The following is a 27581-nucleotide window of genomic DNA, read 5'->3' as shown; positions in this document are numbered from 1 at the left end:
GCCCCTATCTTTCAGCAATGCTACCTGGCTGTTTCCAAGCACAAATCAGGTATCAAGGATCAAAAAGAAGGAATATCATATTTTTGTAATTCTGCTCTTATCTCTCTAGCTGACATGCCAAAGGCTATTGAGGTGGAATGAAAACAGAGTTTCCAATCATCAAGCTAAGCAAACGAAGTCACTAAAACGGGTACCAGTCCCACCGGCTTTGTGGGATCCACATACTGAAACTCAGACACAAGATCATGCCATTCTCAACAGCTCACCTGCAGCGCTCCATAGCTCTTGGGAATAGGCACTATCATGAGAAGAACAACTGCATTTCATTGTGCTACACAAGTCTTTGTTTCAGGGAAATTAGCAGGAGAGCAAAACCGAACACAAGCAGAACATGCACTGCAGAGGCTTTTCTTATCATAGCTGGGAAAAAGAAAGTCCCTCACAGCATTTACCAATATAGAAAATAAGAAACCCAGGTAAGGTTTTCCTTCACTGCTAATATTCTATAGGAAATGTTTTTCAAAAGTAGGCGCTCTTGCTAAAAAAACATCTATTTTCCCTGTTGTCTATATTTAATGTTCTAACAGAGAGTGGAGCCAAGAGTTAAAATTCAACTAATATTAATAGGGAAATTAATGTAAGTTTCAGGACAAGACTTAGAGTAAACTCCAAGTTAAATTAGTCTGCGAATCAGTGATTCTAATAATACCTACATGTGAGTTGTACAGAACTCTCTTTCAAATCACTTGATATGCCATTTGTGTAGTGCTTTGACTCATATATCAAATTTTTTGGGGGGTTTGGTTTTTTTTTTTTGGTAAGCTTGAAAAAAATGAAGGCAGCAGTATAGCAACCCTGAATCTTACTTTTCAACATTATCATGTGAATGTTGCCTGTTTAACAGGAGCTATGGCCTTAAAATTAAATCAGAAAGAAATATTTTTGAACCTATTGTAACGACTCATACTAACATAGCACAACAAAGTAATCTTCTGGTTGTTCAGTTTGTACATTTCATAACAGTACACAACTACCTCCTTTTTCTAACATTTCTAACAGAACAACAGACAAAAAAATTTCTATAATATGAAAATGTAGTCTTAAAATGACAAAAAAATGGCAAAAGCTGCTTACTATTTCTGAACTTTGCAAGATTTCATGGCACCGAAGTACCTTTTAATAATAACTAAAGGAAAAGGTTTTCCAACTACTTTGCAATACCATATCAAATTCTGAATGTACAGATTATTTGCATTTATATCAGCTACTTTATCCTGACTATTTTTAAAAGGAGTATTGAATTCAGCCTCATCGTTCAAGACCAACTTTTATTTCCCTAGGCCAACAACAAAAATTAAGTATTGATCTTGACAACGGCTCTTTTCTCCAGGAGCTAAATCACATCCTCCTGGCTGAATAACGCTGTCTCTAGCAGCTTATCTTAAGAGATAGGTTGCATGTGATCCCTGTGAATTTTTTCATATGAGGACAAACCTCTTACTATCATAAGCTTGTTCTCTGAAGAATCATTGCCACTCCCCCCCCCCCCTTTTTTTTTTTCTTCAGAGAGGGGGGAGCAGATTACAGGGTTTCTCAGGACTTTTTCTCCCCTCCCATTCCTTACCAAGCAATTCTGCTGTCAGACTGGGAAGTTTCCTGCTTCCAAGCCTCAAGGTCACAAAACCCTCCTCATGAGTCACCTGCAGTCATCCAAAAAGGCAGTGAAGCTCATGTTCAAGATAGCTTTTCCAGGTAGTACTTTAACCAGGTCTAAATACTATTTTTAAAGAAAGTCTTATATCTGTCCCTTTATTCAAATTCATTTAAATGTTACCCTTTGGCCTTGCTTTTCATGCAAGTTCATCCTACTAGAAGGAAAACACTTTTCAGATGAGATTCCACCACCCCCCCCACTCCCCCCCACCCCCCCACCCCGCCAAGACAACTTCATTTGTAAGGTCTTCCCTTCTCTTTCCCATCCACCAGAGGGAAAAAGGATTTTTCCCCTATTCTCCCTTTCTGTGGCAACTGGAGAAAGAAAAAAAGCAGGGGAATTGTAAATAAGCACAGAGAAGAAAACAAGCCCCAAGCTTCCCAAATCACAGCTTTCCAAAGCACACTCTTTTGAATGAAGCCCACGAAACAAGGATTTTAAAGAGATCTGTTTAACTATTGAGGATTGCTAAAAAAAAAAAACAAACCCAAAACACCACATTCAGAAGACCAGTGCTGAACTACTAGGCACTACTGGGAACAGTGTTCAAACATATATTCTTATCCTGTTATCTCCCCCAACCTATTATTTGGGAGGTAAAAACTAATATTTTACATCTTCCTTTCCTTTAACCAGCCCTCAACCCTGTGTCTGATCTTAACCTTAAGCAGTCTTTCTCTTTTCCCTCTTCTCTGCTGAGCAGCTCTTCCCTCTGACAGTTTACTGGTTTATGCCTCAAGGTCATTTAATCTTCTCCTGTCCCAAGTCACGACCTATCACAGTCTAAGAAAAAAACCCAAACCACAACAAACCAACACAAAACCCACATCAACAACAACAAAAATAAATCATTCATTTACAAAGACAGGGTTTGTGATATTTTCTGGCAGTTGGCTTTTCCCAGAAGGAGGCAAGCTGGGACTTAATTTTCAGTATCATTTCTAAAGATCAAATATAAACAGAGTCTTGTAATGTTGTCCTGTAAAAAACCAAAAGCATTGCCATTGGGATAACAGATGCCTGGGCACATACTGTTTATAGAAATTTAGATAAGATGTTACCCAGTTTAATAAAACTTCTTTGTGCATTTAGAGCAAGACCTTTCACAATTAGTTGTTATGGGTTTTATACAATGAAAAACTTTTAAAAGTCCACATAAACAACTTCCATTCACTCTGCCCAAAAAATCTGAAGATCATGAATGATCTTGATATGAGTTGCATCATGATGTAATGACCTTCTAAGCTCATGCTGAGCCATTCTGGTCATGCTTTTGCTCCAATGAAAGGCCAACAGTCAAGAAACTCACAGCAGAAAACTGCAACTTTGTAAATGAGCTTCTGTTGCTTGATTTGAAGTGGAAGAAAAGCATGGTCCTTCCCAAATCCTAATTCTAATTTAGAGATGAAAATAAAAATAAGAATCTCATTGCAAGATGTGCCTAAATTGAAGGCTATGCCAGCAGTTACTCAGACTCCCTGGCACACAAGTATACAATGTCTATGTGAAAAGGCACTAAGAAGATTATTTAGTAAAAGGGACATTGACTTCTCACTGTTGGAAGGTTGCAGACACCTTCTGTTTATGGTTACACTGATTTTTTGCAATTTAAATAGGTAAATACTACTTCTCCAGTATAGGTGATATTCTCTACTATTACTTCTGCAGTCAATTTTGTTATCTTTATAAGTGGGCCTAATAAACACAGTACCACAGTACCAATGCTAAACAGTCCAATAAAACAGGACTACTCCAGCCATCTACTGATTGCATACAAAAGTGTAGGAGTTTGGTATTTCTCTCTTGCTAAGTAATGACAAAGAAAAGAACCAAAAAATTCACTTGAAAAAAGCAGTATCACTCATCCCTCAACTATTTAAAAACCGCCTCAATTTTCATCGATGTCATTTGTTAGGCACTCTAAGAAAAATCAAGGAAAGAGTGCTGTTTTCTTGGTTCAGCACATTTTTAAAAATCTTTACCATGGCAGTTTTGTGTAATTATCCTCGAAATAGGGTATTTTGAAGGATTCCACGACATATGGAAATTGGAATAATGTGTTGCATTTTCTTGTCTATCATTTCAGTTGGCATTTTTTGGAAGTTGTACATCTTTAGATATTGGGTCTCTCCCTTCCTTCAAGTCCATGCTTTCATCAAGATCATTACATTTTTTCCCACCCAATGCCCTAAACAAAACATAAATGTCATCATCATCAATCTCAACAAACTCTGTATGACAACAAATATTAATAGAATGACCTTCTCCAGTTAGATTTTCATTAGTAAATTAGGATGGAAAACAATGAGTGGCTCAGCCAATTTGAACGAATTATCTACGTCATCCTTCATGATGTCAGTCGATACCTATGCTGAGCAAGGAAACTAAGCAATTTGGGATCCAGTAGAAGACATCATTAAGCACAAAGTCAACATCCCCCCCCCCCCCTTTTTTTTTAATGTGAATTAAACTAAAGCAAGCATTCTTTACAGGTAATACAGAAAAGTTTGGCTGCTGCAGAGAGCATGCCTGCAAAGTCACAATGCATGAACTACAGACCAAATCTCAGCATGTCATATTTCCATATGCAAATGCATAGTCCCAGGCTAGGCCTGCACTTATTTCTGCAGAAGGTTAGAGAATTTGACTGCGCTAGTGAAGGAGGAAACAGCCAAAAGATGAGTAGCACAGCATTTGCCAATTTCCCAGATAGGCCAGGACGTCATCCATGTCACTTCATGCTTTCCACCTAGCTGCAGAAAAGCCTCCAAACATCTGTCTTCTACCAACGGAAGGTGCTGAATATAGCAAATACCTCCATGCCAGATCCTCATGCTCAGATTTTTTTTTTTTTTAACCAATTCTTCTCAAAGAGACACTAAATGTTCGCTGCTTTATAACCAGTATAATAAAGGAAAGGCAGTAAGGATGTGCCCCCCACCCCCACCCCACAACACACTCAGCCTGCCAGGCTTCCTTTCTTGGTAGAGGAAGAGGATGCTGCTGGGGGTGCTCATGCTGTGACAAGTGGGTGAGGAACAGTAACACTGCATTGCTTAATCCCATCCCAGGATGGCATTTGGCTGTTCTTGATGCATTCTTCACACTTCAGACTTGCTATTTGGTCAGAAAGAGTAACTGGATCCAGAATGCTTTTGTATAAGCTTTCCACTACTTATATCCAGTTGCTTGAAACTATTAATTTTGGGGGAGGGAAGGAAGGCTGTAGAAAAAGGAGAGCAGCCTTTTAGTCTCTGTCCTTTGTTCACACCACAGTAAAGACTTGGCAAAAATTAACAGAAATGCAAAATTTGAGAAGACAGTTGTGTGGTGGAAAAAACCTGCTATGTAGAAAACTGCTTTGTTCATCCCCTTGTAAGGTACAGAGCTTGATTTCCCTTAATGGCTAATGATTAATGTATGAAAACAGGATGAATAGCCAATATATCTGAAACATGGGAACATGATCCTTTAGTTTTTCCTGGTAAGGCCAATATGGCTTAGAAAGAAGATGGACTTTTCCTGTCCCTGGAACAAAATTGATCTGTTCCAATATGAAAGACAAAGGGAAGATGCTGCAGTGTTTGAACAGGTTTCTTTGTCAGCAGTGAGGAAAAGAATCCATTCCATCAAATGGAATACAAAAATTTATTTCAAAAACTAAATGCTTTCTGCTTCACCACCCTGTACTCATAAATTGATAGCACTGTCAATTTGTTAATAACCAATGCTGAACCATTACCCAAGAATAACATATATTTTTTATGCACTTACAGGGAGAAAATTTTATAATAGACTAGTCTTAAGAACAAGTTGCCTACTGGAGTATTGGTTGGAAAGCTCTCATCTGCTTGCTCATTTCGACGGAAAGCAGCCATACACTGTAGCAGAAAGTTTGGCAAATACACTACATGCATAAAACCAGCAGTTTCTTAAACACTTGCCCATGGAATAAAAAGTAAAATATTCCAGGATATATCAAAATTCATAATGTCAATTCAGATCACTGATGAAGCACATCTGCAATAAGGATGTGTGGAGGACCATTAATATTAGTAAGTGAACCAAAGTATCTGTGCTGTATTGTAAAGCAGCAGAAACCCTACCTGCACATTTTGTTCTTGTTGTAAGTGGTGGTCCAGGGGGCCCTGTACCTCCCTCTCCAGGGCGAGTGAGCAGCACTCTGATCTCATACTCCACATCAGGATCCAAATGCCACAGTTTGTAATTAGGAGAGTCTACAATGTGTGTTTCTGCCCAATTTCCAGTGGTTGTCCGATACTCCACCTCTTTCAATATGATGGGCCCATCTCCAATGATGGAGTTGGCGTTGGGTTTGATCCACAGGTACGTGGCTCCGACAGCCAGCAGCTCAGGAGGGGCGATCGGAGTTGGGGGCTCTGTAGAAAAAAAGAAACCATGAGAAGCCTGAGACAATTTTATCATAAGGATCAAATTTCCACTATGTATCTATATAACAGTGCTGTCCCAAAGAATTTGGCTTTTTTTTTTTTTTTTTTTTTTTGTGCTAAAATTTCAGCCCCCTTACACTGGGGGTAGTATTAACAATTCAGAAACACCTGCAAAAATACAGCAACCACAAAGCAACTTCTGTTTAAAATAAAACACAAGAGTCACTTTTAAAAGTTCAGGTTTATACTTACTCTCTCCTTTAAGCATATGAGCAATAGCATTCAATAAAATATTGGAGGGTGAGGGGCAAAGAAGTCTTAAATAAAGACAACTAAGTGCACTTAGCATATACCATGTATAAAAAGGCTCCAGTACAACAGCCCTTCCTCTGCCCTGTGACACAATGTGGCAGAATATCACCATCATTGATCATGGTATTGTGGTTCAGCCAAAGTGTAATGCTTAACGTGAGACAATTAGCAATGAGCGGAAAACTCAAATCACTTGCTCATTTTGTGATTTTACCAAGCAAAATAAAGGTTAAAAATAGGATATACTTTTTAATCAAAACACTGGCTGTGTGTCTGAGAAAATACTATCAAATTTAAACAGTAGGGATCTTCCTGTGGTCAATGATATCAGTAGTCAGGATGCTGCTAGAACTGACTCTTAACTGTGGCTGTTGGTAGCTCAGAACTAAGGAAAACTCTAAGGCAACAGTGAATCAACACACCCTGTCATGTTTGATTGCAAAGTTTGCTTAACTTCATGAGCAAAGGTACTCAAGCAAAGTCTGCATGAGACTTGAAAAGTGCCTAGATGTCTGAAAAGCATCATGAGGAGGCAGGAACCTTGCCACTGAATATCTTCTCTGTGATAAAAAGCAAGCCAATAAGAGACATCTCAGCAGCACCCTTTGATGGAAAAAAAAAAAAATTAAAAAAAATCTACAGGGCTCTGGCTGCCTGCCTGTTTTTTTTTTTCCCTTCTCTGTCAGTGTATAAATAACACTTGCATATTGGAAACCGCATGAATAGCGTATGCCTTGTGGTTTTGAAAACCTGAGCTGAACTGTGCAAGATTATGAGCAATTTCTTTAATCTCATCTAGCTTTCCCTCTGTCACACTCTAATGTGGTTTGCCCTCAGCCCAGAGGACACAAACTCAATTCTCTTGTGAAAATAAGGTGACAAAAAGGACATCTCTGTCTCAGAAAAAGAAACCTATAAATGTTACAGCATGACATTAATTTTAGAGTTCTGTGGGAGTTATTCCAAACCCTTCTTAAAGGTGATTCCTCCAAGAACCCAGAGAACTGGAAGAATCCAGGACCCACAGAAATGTGTAAGAAAGGAGTTTGAGCACCACATAATGGAAGGAAGATAGGACTTTCCCCTCTGGAGAAGTCTTGCAAGTTAACATGGGCTCAGTGAAGAGAAACAAATGCACAGAAAACATTATTATACAAAATGATCCACTGAAAAGTTACTTAATTTCATTTCCTCTGGCTAACTAATTACAATGAAACATGCTATCTCCTTGAGATTGACTGCAATAGTTGTGCATTGTACCTCTGGAAAAAAAGCAATCTGAATTGTAATTATAGCAGGTATCCAACATGAACAAAAACTAGTGTCACGAGCTAAGTTTTCTGTGGAATGTTTGTTTCTGCTTTTATTTTGCACTGTTCCCCTCCTGCCAGAATCTTTTTCTGATATGAAATGTCAGGCTGATTACATGTTGATTTAGCAAGGTTATTGCCCCAAGAAATTTGTTTTCAAGAAATGCATGTAGATACATTTTCATTAAAAATCAAATTATTATAAATCACAAACAGTTTATTACCTGTTTCTTGGTGCAAGACAATTAAATGATAGACTTAGTGATTTTTATTCCCGATGCAAAAATGACATCTTATATGTCACATCATAGCTGAACACAAGATAAATGAAATATTAAACTCCATTCTCCTGGGCTGTAGACTTCAATAACAACATGATCCAGGTTACTCTGGGATTTGATTGCAAGGTAGAAGAGCTTTATTGGACTGAGCTTAATTAATAGAGCAGTTTGTCCTGCTAAACAGGCATGAAAGTCTCATCTAACAAGTTTAGAAACTACTATTGCCAAACTGATTTAAATTAAGACGACACCCAGAATTAGTATCTTCTTTATTTTAGGCCAAATCTAAATCTATCCCCCCCCCCCCCCCCAAAAAAAAAAAGTGACGGTGGTTTTCTCTTCTCCCCAACCCGTCAATTTTCTCCTTTCTAAGTACCATTTGAAATATGGGTGCCACAGAATATTCGAAAATTAGGAGTCTAAACTGTTGCTCACATTTTCTAAGTTCAAGAAACTAAGATAAGCAGCCATTATAGTAGTTATTCAAGGCTCAATCCCACCTCACTGAAAATAATGGGCTCTTTCCTACTGGCACCAACTGGACAAGAAGCAATTTTTTAAAATATCACTCTGTGCCAAATTACTGGAAGTGACCTAAACAAGTTACCCATTATTTAGCAAAACTAGCACATAAATATAAGGACCATTTTTTGCCCTTTGTAACTAAACACAGTTGTCAGTTACAGATGACCAGACTGATTGTCGTGTTTTAAACCCAGCCAGCAACTAAGCACCATGCAGCCACTACACTCGCTCCCCCCTACCCAGTGGGATGAGGGAGAAAATCTGGAAAAGAAATGAAACTTGTGGGTTGAGATAAGAACAGTTTAATAGAATATAAAAAGAAGAAACTAATAATGATAATGATAACACTAATAAAGTGACAGCAGTAATGATAAAAGGATTGGAAAATACAAATGATGCACAGTGCAATTGCTCACCACCTGCTGATCGATGCCCAGTTAATCCCCGAGCAGCAATCCCCCCGCCCCCACTCCTCCCAGTTTATATACTAGACATGACATCCCATGGTATGGAATACCCTGTTGGCCAGTTTGGGTCAGCTGCCCTGGCTGTGTCCTGTGCCAACTTCTTGTGCCCCTCCAGCCTTCTTGCTGTCTGGGCATCAGAGGCTGAAAAATCCTTGACTTGAGAGTAAATATTACTTAGCAACAACTGAAAACATCAGTGTGTTATCAACATTCTTCTCATACCTAGCTCAAAAACATAGCACTGTACCAGCTACTAGGAAGACAGTTAACTCTATCCCAGCTGAAACCAGGACACTGATGTTATGAGCCCACTGTTTTAATTAAGATCTCTATGTGACCTTAATTAAATAAACATGGTGAGAGGTTGGCCTTGTGCACATCATGGTTTAATCCCAGCCAGCAACTAAGCACCACGCAGCAGCTCGCTCGCTTCCCCCCACCCAGTGGGATGGGGGAGAGAAACAGAAAAAGTAGAACTTGTGGCTTGAGATAAAGACAGTTTAATAGGACAGAAAGGAAGATAACAACAACAACAACAAAAGGATTGGAGTATACAAAACAAGCAATGCACAATCCAATTGCTCACTACTTGCTGACCAATGCCCAGTTAGCTCCTGAGCAGCGATCCATGCCCCACAGGCCAACTCCCCCAGTTTATATACTGGGCATGATGTCACATTGTATGGAATATCCCTCTGGCTAGTTGGGGTCAGCTGTCCTGGCTGTGTCCCCTCCCAACTTCTTGTGCCCCTCCAGCCTTCTTGCTGGCTGGGCACAAGAAGTTGAAATATCCTTGACTTAGTCTAAACACTGCTTGGCAACAACTGAAAACATCAGTGTGTTATAAACATTCTTCTCATACTGGATCCAAAACATAACACTATTCCAACTACTAGGAAGAAAAATAACTCTATCCCAGCTGAAACCAGGACAACATGTAATTGTGATCAACCATATTTTAAGCCCCATTGATCCAGACAATATTTTACATCGCAAGCTTTGTCTAGCCTGTTGCTCCCTTTCAGCTATTCTCCCTCCTCCTCCAGGCACAGAGGAGAAAGCCACAGGCTCGCCAGCAACGAGGACATCTGGTACTGGATTGCTGCAACTGGAATATCTAGCCTGAATCCCAGACTCAGGAAGGACACAGAAAATGCGGTTCCTGGGTGCCCTCTTTCAAGGAAACAAAAGACCTATGTAGTACAAGCTCAAAAAAAAAGGGAGTTATTGAACATAAGTAGATTTTATTGTATGTGCAAAGCAGGTCCAGTTGTGCAGACATGAAGGGAATTTGCGGTGTGCCTTTATCTTCCCATTAACAGAGAAAATACCACTATGGTCTACAGCTGAGAAGGCTGAATGCTCTTAGGGCTTTAAAATGACAGAAAGTTTAGTAGTGCAAAGAGTGTGAGGAATCAAAACTAACATGAAGGACCAAAAAAGACCAAACAGAATCATAGAATATCTTGAGTTGGAAGGGACCCATAAAGATCATAGAGCCCAACTCCCTGCTCCTCACAGGACTACCTGAAACTAAACCATATGATTAAGAGCATCGTCCAGACGGTCCTTGAACTGTGACAGGCTGGGTGCTGTGAATACTATACTTTCCAACTATTGTGGAAAACACATGTATTTTATTCTTTGGCAACTGCTCCTGAGTTTTTCTACTCTACTACTGGAATAATTTCTCTACGGTTTTCTAAGCAAGGCAATTCTAAGCAATTGTTAGACAATAGAAGAAAAATGGGCTCCATGAATCCTTCAGAGGCAACTGGGAAGACTGAAAAATTAGAGAAAAATCCCCAACAACTTTTATCACTGTCTCCTGTGAAATAATCCATAAGAAAAAGACATTATACAAAATGTAATCTTAAAACAGTTGGATAAACCTTTTAAGCTATGGATTTTATGTGAATAAAACTTCAATTTCTTTGAAAATTCCTTCCTTGTTCATAACAAGACCATCTGATAAAATGTACAGCCAAGGTGACCTGGAACTCTCGTTTGCACATGATGGGCTATGCATGATTTTAGACAAAAAGAACCCCTAATGCTACAAAACACTAGTATATGGCAAAGTTCAATGATTCTGTTTCTGAAGTGCTAACCTGTACCCTTATTTTGTTACTGAACAATCATGCCAACACATGAAATTCCTAACATGACTCTCTCAAACACTGAAATAAACTCTCAACATAGGACTGAAGAGAATCAGGAAACAAAACCATAGAGGACCCAAAAAAGGTTGTTAAATAGAGGAGGAAAGTAGGTTTGTATCTGGCTGGGCCATCCAGGCTGTACCTTTCACACTACTTGATGATCCTCTGTAAGTTCTTCCAAAACATCAGCTGTGTATGCCCCATACATAGCCAGGCCTCCAGCGCAGCAGGAAGATAGCTGCAACATGCACACAGACAGCCCTGTTTTGTTTTCTCACATGCATACGAGAGAGCACAGGTTCTAAAAATAAGATCAGAAGAGACACAGTGTTTTTTACTCTTTGGGGTTGAAGAGGTGGGGATGGGAGCTGTTAACAAAGACATTTGCCTGACAAGCAGGATCTGTGTTTTCAAACATGATACTGCTTATTCCCCCACTAATGGGAATTGTAAGCTTTTCTCACAGCGTCCTAAATGAGCAGCTGTGGACTGTGCTTGCCAAATGGATAAGGATGGGACTGAAAGGCAAGGAAAACAAATTTCAAGTTTCTTAGAACTTTTTTAAGCAGAAGATACAGAACAAAACACATTTGTATAGTTTTCTACACAATAGCCACAGAGTGTTACAATTTAAAAGCTATTGAGAACACAGGTACTTAAATTTGCATTTAAGAAGGCAAAGCCAGCTGTTTTAAGAAAAAATGGAATCATGTTAAAATGCCTTTGTTCTGATTTTTTGCCCCTCCATCCTTTAGGCAGAATTTGTCACCTTTGCACAACTGTTTTGCACATCTTATTGCTGGCTATTAGAGATTCACTTGACTGACTGAGCAGCATCCATGAGTACCCTTTCTAGTTTTACACTATAGCAATAAGCAGTCTGAGCTCTGAATGACAACATTTATATTGGAACTGCTTATTAGCACACTTCCGTACTGTAATAAATGCAGCAGCTGAATTTTGTTTTCCAGTGATTGTCCAAACTTCCAGTTCCATTTATTGCACAAAGAAACGCCACAAGGATTTTATAATATTTAGCATGAGACTATTTCACTGTGTTGACATTATACTAATAGTTTTTTGTCTAAAAGACAGACATTCAGACCTGTCTCACAGTACTGTAACAGGCTGACAGTGGTGGCACATGTCAACCGTGTTGGAAGAGTGTGCCAGCAGCGTTAATGAAGTGATTGACTAATTCACCTGGATGGATAAATTGCGCTAGTGAGTGATATAGTCTGTCTACTCCCAAAGAAAAGTGCCCAGAACCGATTCTGAAATCAACAATTTTGAATATTTAGTTAAAGCCAAAATCCAGGAAAGTGAGAGATGATTTAGGATTTCTACAGCCTATACAAGGGACAATGGTTTCACAGATTTATACATTTTACAAGTGCAAAAGCCTTTACTGTTGGGTTTGCATCCTCTTATGAAACAGAGCAGTCCCAGCAGGCAAACGTCACCCTTACATGGCAAAGTTTAACCTCTTATCCTCCTTGAACATTCCCATATTATGTGATGCAACCCTGTGGATATTCAGGTCTCTTCTTGCCCCTGTTGAGATCAACACTGCATTCATCCTCGTGAACCATCAGCCACAGGATGCTTATGTGCTTAGTAATCAAAGACTGACAGACAAAAATGGAAATTTACCCTTTTAGCTTGTGGCAGGTTGGATATTTAGCTAAAGAGCTAGGACATTAGAATGGTAAGAGGGGGGCTCCATTTAGACACTGCTATACTGTTCTATGGGTTAGCAAATTTAATGTCAGTATTCTCCATCTGATGCTTCTTCCCAACACAGAATTTACTAACACAGTGATAAGTAACTTTAGTACTCTATGATATAGAATACTCATTTGCCACAGTATGTCATGCACTTTTTTCTTCTTGCTTTTCCCTTAAGAGCTAATGCTTCTGTCTACAGAGGACTCGCCATATGTTTCACGTACAAGTAGAGGAGAAAATAAAAATTATCCAGAAAGATGTAAAAGAATTGAGCAAAGTGGTCAAAAAATCAGCACAACAGCAATGAAGAACACGAAACGAGCAGATCTCAGGGCACAGCAATCAGTATCACCAAAGAAAGCCAATGGAGCAAGAGACCCCATATTTGGCAGGATGCTCATGTTCTGACATTCCCCAAACCCCAAAATTCAAACACTACAAACTATTCCCTTTAGATGTCAAAACAGTGTAGGTGTAGTACTTATATACAAAGGGAGAACTTGCTGCAGCCTGATGAAAATGAAGAATACATATTGTCTATGTATTTTCCCCTTAAGCAGTGGAAATGTTCCTTGGTGATTTGAATACATATGTTCTAAATTAAGCAACTGGGCTGCCTATGTTTAAAGAGAAGAACACAGTAATGCTTACAAGAGTTACTATAAAGCAGTAGGAAACCTCTTAACGATTTCCTAAAAGCACTGCAGTCACCCTGCAAGATAGCTGGAACAAACCCTGGCTGAAGAAAGGTCACCTGTATTAGTGTCATCTTATCAAACAAAAAATTTACAAAGTTGCCCTGAGACCAGAAAGAGTTGGTACAGGCCCACCGCCTCCTATCAACTCTTCTAATTGTGTTACAGGTTAAAGGAGAGGGGTACCAGGTACCAAGTGGGAATTACAGTAGCATACTATTTCATTAGCATTTCACACTATTTGTGTGTCTCAGAAGCTTAGCCTGAATGCCACCAGAGCCTCAGAGGATGCTTTCATTCTCTCATAGAAGAAAATAGCATCGGATTAGTTGAATAGTATCTCATTTCCCAGCGTAAATTAAGTGAATTAGATGGAAGACTCTGTGCTCTAATTGTAAAGCTTATTACAAGAACTCACATAGATTAGAACTGAATGCTTCTCTGAGTCTCCATTTGTACAGTAAAAGAGGAAAAAAAGGTGACTATAGACTATCCCATGGCTCTCTAATGGCTCAGTATTGACATGTAGAATCTCCAGTACTGCAGCAAAACACATTCATAAGTCTTGTGTACTGAGAGTGCTAGAAGGCAACCTTTCTTCACCTGGATAGGAGTGCTACCCTATACAGTGCACAGGCAGTCTCTCTAGGTAATTTCTAAGAATGACAAGCTCCCCAGAGCTGGGAATCATGGACAATTAACTCTCATTTTTAAAGTGCAGGTAATTTTCTGAGTTTTTCAACTGCAAAATAGCTACAAAATGACATCATGAACAAGAGCAGTAGTATGCTTCTTGTTGCTTATGAAATGACATTGTTATGGAATGTCATTCCATTTACAGAGATCTTTCATGAACCCTGAGAGGTCCAACACAAAGACTTTAGTGTATTAAGAAGTTAGGCATCCATGAGCTGATTACAAATACCTTGGACTTTCACTATGCAGCTTCTATATGTTCAAGCCTGTATTAGTGATCTCAGGTTCCCTTTATAGTCAAATGGAGAGAAATGGACTCAACTCAAGGTATGTATCTAAGACAGATAAAATTAACTGCTCCCTGATCCCTCCCTCTTTTGACTGGTATTAAAATTTAGGTGAGATGTATTTTACCTTTTTAGTCTTATTTTCTCAGTGCCTGGCCTGCAGTATGAAATACAGTGAGGCATCAGACCAGTTAGTCTATCAAGGACGAAGCCACCAAGCAAGCAAAGAACTGCTTGGCAAGAAACAATACTGAGCACCTGCTTGCTCTTCGAATGGTCTCTGAATGTCCTCATTCAGGGCAGCAGAACTCAGGTGCTACAGTCTAAAACTATCACATGAAGATAAATGATTATGCTTTTCTCTGGAAAAGATGAGCACAACTCACTTTCCTTTTATATATGCAGCCAGAGCATGCACTGGTGACAGTGATGCCCTTTGATTTAATAATTCAATACTTAAAGTGCTTGTCAAAAAAAGAATTTGATCCTCTTTGACTGTTCTGAGGCTGAAGCGTCTTAGCCCCATCTGTTGAGACTGTGTCACACACAGAAAAAAGGTTCAGTTTTCATTTGACCAAAACACCAGTAAAAATAAAAAGACCATGACTTTCTCTAACCAGCATCTAACTGCTCCATTTTGCTCCTCTAGGAGCATGTCCAGCGTGCTCGAACCAAGTCCTGTTCTCCAAACTCATCCTTGATATATTTTCCTCACAGAACAATTAGTAGTTTTTTTCTACTTCCCTTATTTCTTGGAACTTGATGACAGACACATCATATTAGTCTTGAAATGAGCTATGATCAAGTTAGGTTTTAACATAAGAACATATCTGAATAAAGTGTGAGAACTGAGCATCATCTCTCCTTCAATTAGGGAGATGAAAATACTGGAGCTTTCTAGAAACTGCTGCAACTGTGCATGCACCAACAGCCACTCAAGTTGCAGGTTACTTCTGAACCCGTGTCCAAGTTCATTCTTTCCCCCATGTGAAAAATCCCAGGGTTACTATATTCCATGCATATTTATACTCTACACTGCTTCCTTTCACAGCCAATTCTGTACCACTACAATTTGAAACATCAGTCTCTGGGAGGCTCTTCTTTCTTATGGCTTCACCAAATCTGTAAAAAGACATGGAAAACTGCATCCACATCATCAAAAAGGTCCTCTCCACCAGTCAGTAGTCAGGGCCAGCTTTAGCTATCTCTTGTGTTGCTAAGTCCATGGACTATTTAAGCTCATATATCATGTGTTATTAAATCTATTTCAGCTTTCTGCATGAACAAGCTGCTAATCTCCCATAGGGACTGGAAATGTAAACTCAACAAGCACCAAAAAAAGTAGAAAGGCAGGAATAAACACATAAACGGTGAAACATGTAATTTCAGGTCAACTCAAGTTCAAGCAGCTTCATCAGTTGCTATGTTACCAGCTTATGATGGTGGGAGAGGATGAAGGCAAAAAGATTTTATAGCTCTGTGGCTATATATATAGTGGCTATTTAGCAACTTTTGTTATCTGGCACATCTCTGTCTGCAGAATGAAGGATCGTTAGTCTCTAAGCTGCTGAAATGGCAAGTGACTGGAGGTATCGACTACTATGAAGCAGCATGGAATGGTTTGTCTGGATTGATTAAGTAGCTTAATCCATAGCAACCTGCTAGTTTTGCAGGAAAAGCCTGAGGCAGGATTCTTCATTTCATTTAAGACAAAGTGGGGAATTAAACATCCCATTGCCCTTTACCACCCTGTCCACCACCTAGAGATGTGCAGAACAGGTGAGGAGCAATAAGGAGAACTGAGGCAATAGCCAGGCTGGAGTTTAAACATGAGACACCACCATGGCAGTGACTTGTATACTCAATGATGTCCATTATTCTGTTGCACCACTGATACCAATCTCTCTTCTCACAAATACATTAGGTACCCCAGTGCTGGGTCAGCTTAAAGAGTGAGGACACTGGCGTGTGCACATGCAGTGCGTTTCAAGGAACTGCTCACAGTTAATCATCACAACACATTGGTGAAGCAAGTATGAGTATGTTGTTTTAAAACTGGAAATAACAATTAATGGATGGCTGTAGGGCCAGAGACTGAATGTAGTGTTGTGTTCCAGCCTACAGACTTTATGACCCCCTACAAAGGAGCCTATGCCAGGCTTGACATACAAGTTTAGGCTCTTTCAGCCCAAAAAGCAAAATGTTCTCATTTAAACATTTATTTTCCCATGACAGACCTGTGAAAAACACTAATCACATTTGAACATGAGGAGGCAAGTCAAATCTGACATTGCCTCTAAAGAGCTGGTGCTGTAATAGTACATGACAAACTTACCAACAGGGATTTGGCAAGCCACCATGGTGGAGACATGCCATTAAAGCAGCACCCTGGGAACTTTTCAACCAATGTACCTGTATCATGTGAAGCAGCATCGAACAAACTATACAGGCAACTAAGTCTCAGAGTGGATAACCACCTGAGTGCATGTTTTCTTGATATTAATCTGAGCAAGAATACAGTTCAGATCTCAGTATTCATATGAAAATTGGATGAATCAGAACTGACTGATTTTAAAAGGAACTTTGCTGAGCACTTATTTCAGGAAGTCACTCCTCCTGTCTTAACTGACTGAAACTATATACTTGGGCAGACTGTGAGGAACATGGTTAGCACAAGGGCAGAACAGGTTTTGCTGTTATCACAGCTATGCTTCTTTCAAATTTAAAAGTTTTCTCTCTTTGCTTCGTTCTCTGGGGGTAAGCATAGATGTACGCCCTAAGAAACCTAAAGAAATCACTTGAATACCTGGGTATCAATATTTAAATATTCCTTATGCAGATTCCAAAACATTCCCAGTAATAACACCTACATAAGTTGTCGTATGGTTTACACCTAAAGTAGCACTTTTCATCACAGAAATTCAACACAGAGGTTAATCGTCCTTCCACTTTTACTGACAACCAACATGCAACAAAGTGTGAAAAAGAGCCAAGCTGCTGCCAATAACTATTCTGCTACCACTAAAGCCACACTGCTTATACAGCTATGTGAGCAATCTAATCATTTATTAAAATGTCAGCATGGCAAGAATCTTTACTTCTGGTGGCAAAAAGAAACACACTGTCTAGCAAGATAAACATCAGGAAGAACAACTTGAAGTTCCGTGGCAATTTCCAGAACATAAAAGGATCTCTTCCATCTTTAAGTCATATGCCAGTCTCTCCAGCTAGTGTAAGATATGCACAAAAGAAGAAAGTCTGCCTGCTGTACAGAGACATACTCCCAAAACTGCATGTTTACATTAACACTTATGTATTCCAACTATTTTTTTCCTGAAAGAATGAACAAACTTTCTACTTCTGAATGTAACTGAAAGAATACCTGACAGTCAATCCTATGAACCCTAAATATGCTCCAACAATATGAGGAATTCTTCAAAAAAATACTTTCTCTGCTTATTCCATTTTACCTTACCATAAGTTGAACAGGGCTTTGGACCATGATCTTCACCCACTAAGATGTTACAGTTCAAAAATATCTGACATTACCTAAAAGCCTTGCTAGTTTAGAGACAATGCAAACTACATTCAATTTGTTTTCTGTCTTCTCTCTTTTTTCTTCTTCTATTAATCACATTCATACAAAAAAAAAAAAAATTCTTGAAGCCTGGCTTGGTTTGGAACACGGGAGTCCATGTAGATTGAACCCATATAATATGTGTACACTTTTAATGGTGCACTATACTTGCAGACAGTTGAGAAGTCATGCCTGTTGACATCACAAACTTCATGTCTGATAAACCCCATTTTATTTCAAGAGTCTTAACCCTGTATCACAACCTGTGAAACAGCATAGAAGAGACATTTCAATATCTCTTTTGTGTATGAAAGAACCTATTTTGTAGCCTTTAAAGACAAGAGATTGAAGGCCTAAGACAGCAATCTACAGTGGTGAACAATGAATGACATTTCTACTCATCTATTCTTAGCGCTACCAACTGAGTGAGCAGCCAACAGCAGAGAAATTACAGGGCATGGGAAGTGAGAGCTGGTAATTTCCCCAGCTGCAGCACAATGGAAAGCATTTCCAAGCACAGGGAGCAATTCCCTAACCAAGAGGCCAGACCACTCCAATAAATCTAATAGCCCAACTAAGGAAAAGCAAACAGGCTATTTCCCCTAGACTTGAAGGCCACCAGGGATCCAGGATTCTGGATGCTATAGTTTTATTGTTTTTTCATAAGTCTCCTAATATTCCCAAGAATGTCTGCAGTTAGTTAAGGAATTATTTTGTTACATAAATACTCCTTGCTTGTTGTTGTGTTGCCCCTGAGACAGTTAATAAAAACAAGATCTTCTACCATCAGAGATATCTAGGAGTCTATTTAGGCTTTGGAAGAGCTGCAGAATGGCCTATGGAGTTTAGAATGTAGAACTGAGGTGGTTTTTAATGGGTCCTGTATCTGAAAACCAGTGTTAAGTCAAACTGGGTCCTGCACAGACAGGATCCTCCTGCATTTGAGTTTATGCAACAGAAACCTGCTCATTTAGAGAAGAACCTATGTTTGATTCCTGTTATACCAAGTTTTATGCATATCCATCAAGATCTCAAATCAGCTTCCTTCAAAGAAAAACCCTATTATAAAAATACATATTGCAATGGTAGAAATATATATTCCAATGGTAAAAATGCTAGGTTAAAAGGTTTTATCAAGGAGCTAGCAGACAGGATTTACTGTGCTACAAATCTTCCTAAAGCAGAATCTGCAGATGACCACGCATTATCTACATGTATGACTAAGTCGACTACTAGTGGTTTCTTCACTGAAGCACACTTTTCTGTCCAGAGTTTTCTGCTCACAGTATATTATTACTCCCCCAACCAATGCAAACTGAACTTGGGCTTTCCTGAGAAGGTTCAGATTCAATTTGGATTTACTGATTTAATCAGCTGAGAGTTTCTTACATAGCCTGGTCCCCTACAGGCATACATTCAGTAAGTTCCTGAGATTCAGCATGTGCTGCAAAGGCTAAAAACAGGGGGAAAAGAGGATGGGAAATCTACTAAAACATGGGAGAAAGTTTTTTCTTAACAATATAAAGAACTGTACAAAGGATTCAGATCATAATGATTGGTCATCCTTTCAAGACAATACACGCTGGTATACAAGCTTTGATAGACAATCTGCCAATTTCTAATACCAGTATTCCCTAAGTATGGCTATAAAACAGGTCAAGAATCATCAAGAAACAGCAATTCACCCATGCATTCTGGATGAAACAAGACCACTGGACTACCTAAACATAAGGCAAAATCTGATTAAGCACTATACTACTGCAGAATGGGATTCGAGATCACTACTGACTGAGAGAAGTGGATTATACGTGTTTATAAATGCACATACCTGCAGTATTTGTATTGCCATGATGTCTCTAACATCGTGGTGATAAGCACTGTACAAACAATGTACACAGTCTCTACACCAAACAGCTTGTAACTCAGCACACGTGGACAGACAGAACAGAAAGAACAATGATGAGTCTCAGCCAGCAAGACAGGCTGCAGTCTTTATGCGTTATCAGCCTGTTACCAAGTACTTTGTAGTCATAACAACAAAATTGAGAGATGTCAATTACCATAACAGTGAGCATATAATTAGCAGCAGCCTGAATAACATGTCATCCTGTAAAACTGAAGAATCAGCAACTGAAATGCAAAATGACCAACATACTATTAGGTAAAAAAAGTTTTCTTCCTACATTAGAGTTTGGAATCATGACTTGCAAATTTTTTTCCTTTATAAGGAATGTTTATTGCTTTGTACAAGGACTGTACTACTTAACTCAGTAGAGAAGTCGTTATGTTCGATTCCATTATTCTGTGATTTGAAGCGTTGATGGATAAACAAGTTCAGCAAGGAAATGCCACAGAGTTTGGAAATCTAAGTTTTGAACTCTAGAGCTGCATCTTTCACACTGAAGCAAAATATCAAAGGTTGATTATCTGAGCATTTGCTACATACATAAAATGGAGTTAGGACACCTAAGGATTTTTTTTTCCCATTACTCTGTATATGTGGAATTCCTGGTAATGCCGACCAATGGAAAATTTTAAGCAGAGAAGTCACTGTATAAACTGTCATATATATCACCATGAATGCCTGTATTAGTGATTTTATCGCTACATAATTATTAAGCATGGGGTCAAAATTCACCTTTCATACTGTCAGTAATTCCTGTCAGGTACCTGGTGAAACATTCAATTTCTAACACCTCTCAATATGAAAGAGTATTGCAGTGTTTCACTGAAACACAGAAGCTGTAAGGAAGAACAGTAACACAAACCATCTAGAACAGTCTTGCACAATTGTCTAAAAGGACCTGACCTGATTATGCATGGTAAAGTATTCAGTTCTTCAATTTTTCTTCTATTTCTTCTCTGTCTTTATAAGCAGAAACCTACGCTGTCCAAATAAACTCCAGTTAATACCTGATGAGATCTTTCTTCAGTGCCACAGAAAACCATTTATTGCTTGAACTTGTAAATTTACATTCCCTCCTTGGAGCTCAAATAAAAATCACTAGAAGTGAATTGTTAGACATAATCATGACCTTCAGAAGAGCTAGAGAAAAATATTATAGGTCAAATCTTACCCAAAATACTTGTACTAGGGGAGTCTACTGCTTGGTAAGGCTATTTAAATAAAATTCTTTTTGCTTCACTCAGAGTTTCTCTTTCCAAGGTATCCTTAAAAACAGTAGAACATCTCCTGAGTTGAGAACAGGCAGATACAGATTATGGTATAATGCTTGGCTTTAATGAATAGCATCTGACCATTTCACCATCATTTGTTAACCATTCATCAGCTTAGCTCCTTGTAGATTTGCTTAATTATTTAAGAAATACAAAGATTATTTGGCTTCATGCCTAATTCTTCTCTAGTTTATGCTGGTACAAATCCAAAACAAACGGAGCTACCACTGTGCTGCAAATAAGCCAAGTTTCTGCTCTTTTGTTCCCCAATATTCTGAGATGTTGATGATTTCTTATCCTTCACAGGCAAGCTGATAAAAACCAGCACCAGAGGGAACTATTTTCTAACAGAATCTGCAATGTGCCTGCTCTGAACCCATTTGTTGCTTAGTAGGACCCTGGCACAGCTCCACAGTCCAATGAACATGATTAAAAATGACTCGATGAATTTAGTCTATTGAACAGGTGGCTATAACCAGTCTGGAGGGAGAGGAAAAACACTATCTGCTAGGTAGAAATACTTTATGCTTTCTCAAATTGTTTAAACAATGATAGGTCTATGGACCTGAGTACAGACAAATTTCAAGCATCCCAATTCTGTTAACTGATGACTGTCAAAACCTCTGCAATGACCAGCAGCAAAAAGTGGGGGCAAGGGAAAAGAAACCACTGCATGGCTGCCTATACTTTTTACCACAACATGAATATTTGATTAGATCCTGGGGTATTGGGAAATAGGAAATGATGAGAGAGTTAGTCGAGAAAGGATGGTACTCAGCAAACGCAGTTTTTGCAAGGCAGTGGAGTGAAGCTTGCCTCTGAGGGTCTGGCTCGACTCCCTAACAAATCCAGTGAAAAGCAGAGCCAGCAGCTTACAGTCAAAACAAGCAATGCCAACTGGAAAAAAAGTGACTAGAAACAAATGAAATTGCTGCAGAGCTAGTCAAACTGACAGTGACGGTATCCAAAGCTGGCCTGTCTGGGGCACAGAGATAAAATAATAGGGTTTTAAATAGAGTTGTCTGTAGATGGCTTGTGATAAGATTACACAAACCCCTGATTTTAAGAAGTGTACAATAATTTCATAAAAGGAAAGAACTGAGTTAAAACCATCTGCACCTTCTGAGCAACTATGGTTGGTTTGTGCACAGGTATTATACACCCTACGCAAAGCATTACAGGATTTCATTTCCAGGAGAGTTAAAGTGATGAAATAACCAGAAAAGGGTACACTGGGACCAAAGAAACAGATATAGAACCAGTCCCCAAACAGTAACAAAACCCTCTGGAATCAGCATGATTACAAGTGTTCTTGATTATTAAATATGAGACAAGAAAAACAAACAGTGGAAACAAACCTGCTGCTTTCATCTAGCAAAATATATTTCCAAAGTTTTCCAGGAGAAGGCATCAGCTTTTTAATACATTATATGTATGCCTTCAACTCTGCAGCTGATTTTGACAGCTGCACTTTAATTTATTTGTGTAACTCTTATTGGAAGTTGAATAAAATATGGAATACAGTGGATCTGCACAGTGATTTAGAGCCATTACATACACATCTGTCACAAACTGCCAGTTTGAACATGATCTGCCATGCAACCAGCAGGCATTCACTTCATTGTTAATAGGATCTGTGGCTGTATTTTCTTGGGATCTACTAATATACATGCATAAAAGCAAGCTGCCCTGAAACTTGGACAGTAAAACTGAGATGAATTCACACAAAATATACAAGCTTCAGTTGCAAAGATAACAGTGGTCCGCTTATTCTGAAATTATTGGAAATGCCTGTAAATCACCTCTTTATATAAATTTTAAAAACCTCCCAATGATACAAAGGCAAACTATAATCTAGAACTAAGAGGATATACGTTACAGGGAGAAACAAGCAGTTCACAGACACGCACACTTTCTTCTTTTTATAGGGTTCTTAGGAGCTCATTTGGAATTTACCGTGCATGTAAATGCCAAGTGAATTTCAAGTAGTGTGTTTGCTGCCAATCCATTACACAATCCCTTGCAATTTTAACTTACAACTCCTAACTGCCTGTGGCACTGGTTTTGGATTCTAGTCCTTACAGCCCGTTGCTTACTATTTAGATGATCTTGTTATCCTGTGGAAATCACAGTATTAACTTTTCATACCACCTCCCAAATAAGATGCGCTTACAATGGAACATTGCCTAATGTTTTATAATGGAAACAAGAATGCACAGGAGGCTACAAATAAGCTCTGTTCCACAACAAAGCATTTCAATACCAAAACGACTTTTACAGATAGTTATTAAATTTAACCACAACAGTTTAAGGTCCTTCTTTATGCGACATTAGGATAGCAGGTAAGAGCAGGGGAAAAAAAGATGACGTTGCTGCCTCTTCCATCTTATTAGCTGAAATGACTGGGAAAGCCTCATATTCCAGAGTGTGAACTACAACAACTGAAAGGTCAGCACACAATGTCTTCTGCCATCTCTGCTACAGAGAAGCATTTCTTTTGCTGGGAAATCCAGCACAGTGCATTTGTAAGAGCTGTAGGAGTAACTGGACACCCTCCTGAGAGGGTTCACAATCCTGAGAGGCAGGAACAAGGAATTAAGCAGGATCATAACCCTAGATGTCAGGAAAGCAGACTTTGGCCCATTCAAGGTTCTGCTTGGAAGAATCCCATGGGTCCTGGACAGAAGAGGGGTCCAGCAGAACTGGCCGATTTTCAAGGATCACCTTGTCAAAGTTCAGTGTTAACTGGTGAATAAGTTGTTCCGTTATTACCACTGACAACATACATCTACTGGAACTGGTTTCAGGATTTTGCAGAGCACATTTGGCTCAGAATGACGTATACAACTCAAAATTTCAAGGAAACGTACACATTAGCAATCTGCAACAGCTCAGGACTAGGAAAGAATACTGTATCTGGTGAAGCCAGAGAGGGTTCAAATCAGTTGTAGCTAGTTGCTGGTGGTTCCACAAACAGATTGTCAATTTTGTGCTTGCTGTATACTAAAGATTTTCTTCATCAAAAAGCCAGAATTTTCATAATGGTTTTGTGTATGTGTTCATCAGAATTACTGCTATAATTTACACTTATATGTTTAAGCCTATTTTCACTGCAGGCATAAACAAGGCTTTTGGTTTTTAAAGATCTGGACTTTAAAAGATCTACCTGTAACACTTTCCAAAATGAACTTGTGAAATTTAAGAGCAGATCTTCAGTTTCCTAAAAACATTAAGATAAAAACCAAAACCAAATCAAAACAATTTCTTTGCATTATTCAACACAAGGAAGGAAAAGATTCTAAAGAAACAAAACTAGACTGCAGTGCAGTTTGTCTTACCAACGTAAGGCACGCAAAACCATTCACTAAGCTTTAATTGTGTAAAGACAGCAGGCAACATAACAGATCATGAAGAAAGAAGCACACACAGTGTTCCCATGACACACTCCCACCAGTATCCAAAGCTGTGCCTGTATTATTTGGCCAGAATACAATCCATAAGTTAATATCCACAATTAGCTAACGACCTATGTGGCCTTGTCAGGTATCTCTTAAGTGCCTTTTACTTGAATTGTATGTTACAAACGCCTTCATTTCTTTGATTCATTAAGTTCAATGCCTCCTTCACTCATTTAGTAACAGCAGTATCTGGTCTTCAATCAAGAGAAGACTTCAATCAAGACTTGGAATCCTTCAAGAGACCTAAGGTAACCACATGAAAGGTGCACAGGCACATGGGAGTTGAGATTTTAAAAATTTCATCTGATATGATTAATTACTTGGCTAAGTTAATTTACCAGTGAATTGCACCCAATTCCTATCCTTAGAAATCATAGTACAGGCTTACAATTCTAAGTCTGTGAATCAACATTTTCTAAACGAGTCATAATAACCAGACATGAAAGACCCAGTGATGAAAATCTATACACCTAATACCTTCTCAGGACAAGCTCCTGCAACTGGGCTAGGATAGTGCAGCAGCAGCACTACCAGCTTACTTGTCTCTGATCAGCCAGTCTTGTTTTCAGATTCATTGGAATTAAGAGAGAAAGATGTCCCAATCAGATGTCAGCTTAAGCAGAATTATTCATTCTTCATTGTTCAGAGTGCCTGGACATTAAACTCAGCTGCGTTTACATACAAGATTTTTCAATGAAAAGTAATATATGTGGATAATAATAGCATACACATCTCACAAGTAGTAGTGAAATAAATCTAAAGGCACCATTTTGTTATATGTAAACAAGAAAAAATGCCTAGTAGCTGCATATGATGAGGACACAATTGGCAGTCCTGGGATTCTTGTGTTCCTTGTTAAAAAAATCTTTCAGAATGTTGTTACAACTCATTCAGTAGAATTAACTATAGAATAGTGTAATACAGAAGGTAAATGCAATGACTCAAACTAGCACTTAAGGCGCCACAGCTCTACTATACAGAGCCGATTTCAAGGCAGATTTAACAAGTCCTGTCTATAGAAGACTGAAAATCTAGATGAAGGATGTACAAACACAACAGTTGAATACAGGAATATCTAGGCTAGATTCAGATATAATTTGACACATAAAAGAAGCTAAAGAACTGTGGTATGGTTTGTACTGGGAAAAATATCTTCTCATTACCTCTACCCCACGATTACCTGTATTATAGGATTTACAGGATACACTACTATTGCTTCATTTATTGGAAATAGCAGTGGAAAGTGTGATCATGATCATTTATGAGTGTTCAAATGACAAGCCACTCATGGACAGTTAAGAATTGCAAACTAAATATGCAACACACAAACCCTTCTTTGTCCACCATCAGGATTGGATGATACACTGTGATGCACATAAACACACTGTCAGTGGTAAAATTTGCAATGTGCTTTAGCCTAAAAAGATACAACAGGCAGGATCTATATTCTGCCATTCCTACTTACCTGGTCTTTATAGTTTCTAGTTAATCCACGTCCATGTGCCCAATTTACAGTCAAGTGGATCCAGCCTTACTAAATGATTCATCCCATCTCTACTAAACATATGATCCCATTCTCTTTTTCCTAGAAGTCTCTCAAAAATGGACAGGGATTCATTCTTGGGACCATAGGAAATGTTCTCCCCCCTTTTCCCAAGGGACTTAGGGATTCTGTGCTGCCGTCTGCCCACTCACTTCACATCTGGGGGCAAGTATATCATGACCCATGTTTAGGCATTTCTCATCACATATCCACCTATATAACCATTACATAACGTCAAATGTGTTCACCATACAAGACACTTCCAAACACCAAACAAGGAAGCCCTGGTACAAACCTTCAGTGCATCCATAAAGAACTACACAGGCCCATCAAAGGCAAAGAACATGGCTTTTTCCCGTCTTTCTACATGTGGCATTAAGGACTGATGGGAACACTCTAGGATTTATGCCTGTAATATGCAGTTTTAAGGCCAGCTTGTTTAGTGGGTTATCTTTTCTGGTTGTTTGCCAGAGTTCAGTGTCCCTTACATACAGTGTAATTGCTTAAAGGACTGCTTTTTTTTATTTCCTTTAATAAGATAAACAGATGCCCAGTTGATGAACCAGTGAGGAGCAGCAGCAACAGCAAGTGTTTGATATGGCAGCAACAGTTCCTTTTCGGTGTCTAATAGTAAGACAGGTTCTGCTGTTGAAGCTGTGGTGATAACACTTTTTTACATAAATATTTTCACAGGCACTGGCCTGAGGGATCAAGACCTTTAGCTTTTAGATGTGTTGCAAAATCTGGCAGAATTTGCAGTTAAGGGGCTGTTGAAAATTACTCTATGACAACAATGAGAAGGAAAGCGTTAGAAAGGCTTATGTTTTAAACAGCCTGCCACATTTAGAGTAGACTCCCAAATACATTTCCTAAGTCTGCGCATTCTAAAATATCAGCCTTATTAACTTTTCTTGTTAAAAACACAGAAAAAAGCCAGAAAGCAGAAAGGTAACTTCCACACTGTAGAGGTATAAAAAGGAAAACAAAGCTTCTAAGGAATTTCTCAAAGTAAAGAAAATAGGACTTGTAATGAGGCAATCTAAATCTGTTCTGAAGAGCAGAGATGAGGAAGAATATAATTTCCCATGATCTGTTACTTCCTTTAAAAGCCCCCTTAGAATGAAGGTAGAGCTGCCTGTATTTGAATTCTACTCTACTGGGTCAAGAAAGTAAGGTACAGGAAGACAGTAAGAAACAGTTAAAGGAGAAAAACACTTTTCATAAAGCAGTAATTTAA

General features: G+C 38.9%; 1 protein-coding gene across 4 annotated transcripts in view; it reads right to left on the bottom strand.

Annotated features, from left to right (window-relative positions):
* Positions 1-27581, bottom strand: part of PTPRT (protein tyrosine phosphatase receptor type T) — a 488778-nt gene that overhangs the window by 231483 nt on the left and 229714 nt on the right. For all 4 annotated transcript variants that reach the window (XM_075059108.1, XM_075059117.1, XM_075059124.1 and 1 more), the window contains one exon: positions 5821-6114. In XM_075059108.1, coding sequence (XP_074915209.1) covers positions 5821-6114 — 294 coding nt within the window. The remainder of the gene's footprint in view (positions 1-5820; positions 6115-27581) is intronic.

The sequence above is a fragment of the Buteo buteo genome, chromosome 2 (assembly GCF_964188355.1).
Source record: "Buteo buteo chromosome 2, bButBut1.hap1.1, whole genome shotgun sequence".
Lineage (NCBI taxonomy): Eukaryota > Metazoa > Chordata > Aves > Accipitriformes > Accipitridae > Buteo > Buteo buteo.
Note: the sequence above shows the minus strand (reverse complement) of the source record. Positions and strands in the feature narration are given on the sequence as shown.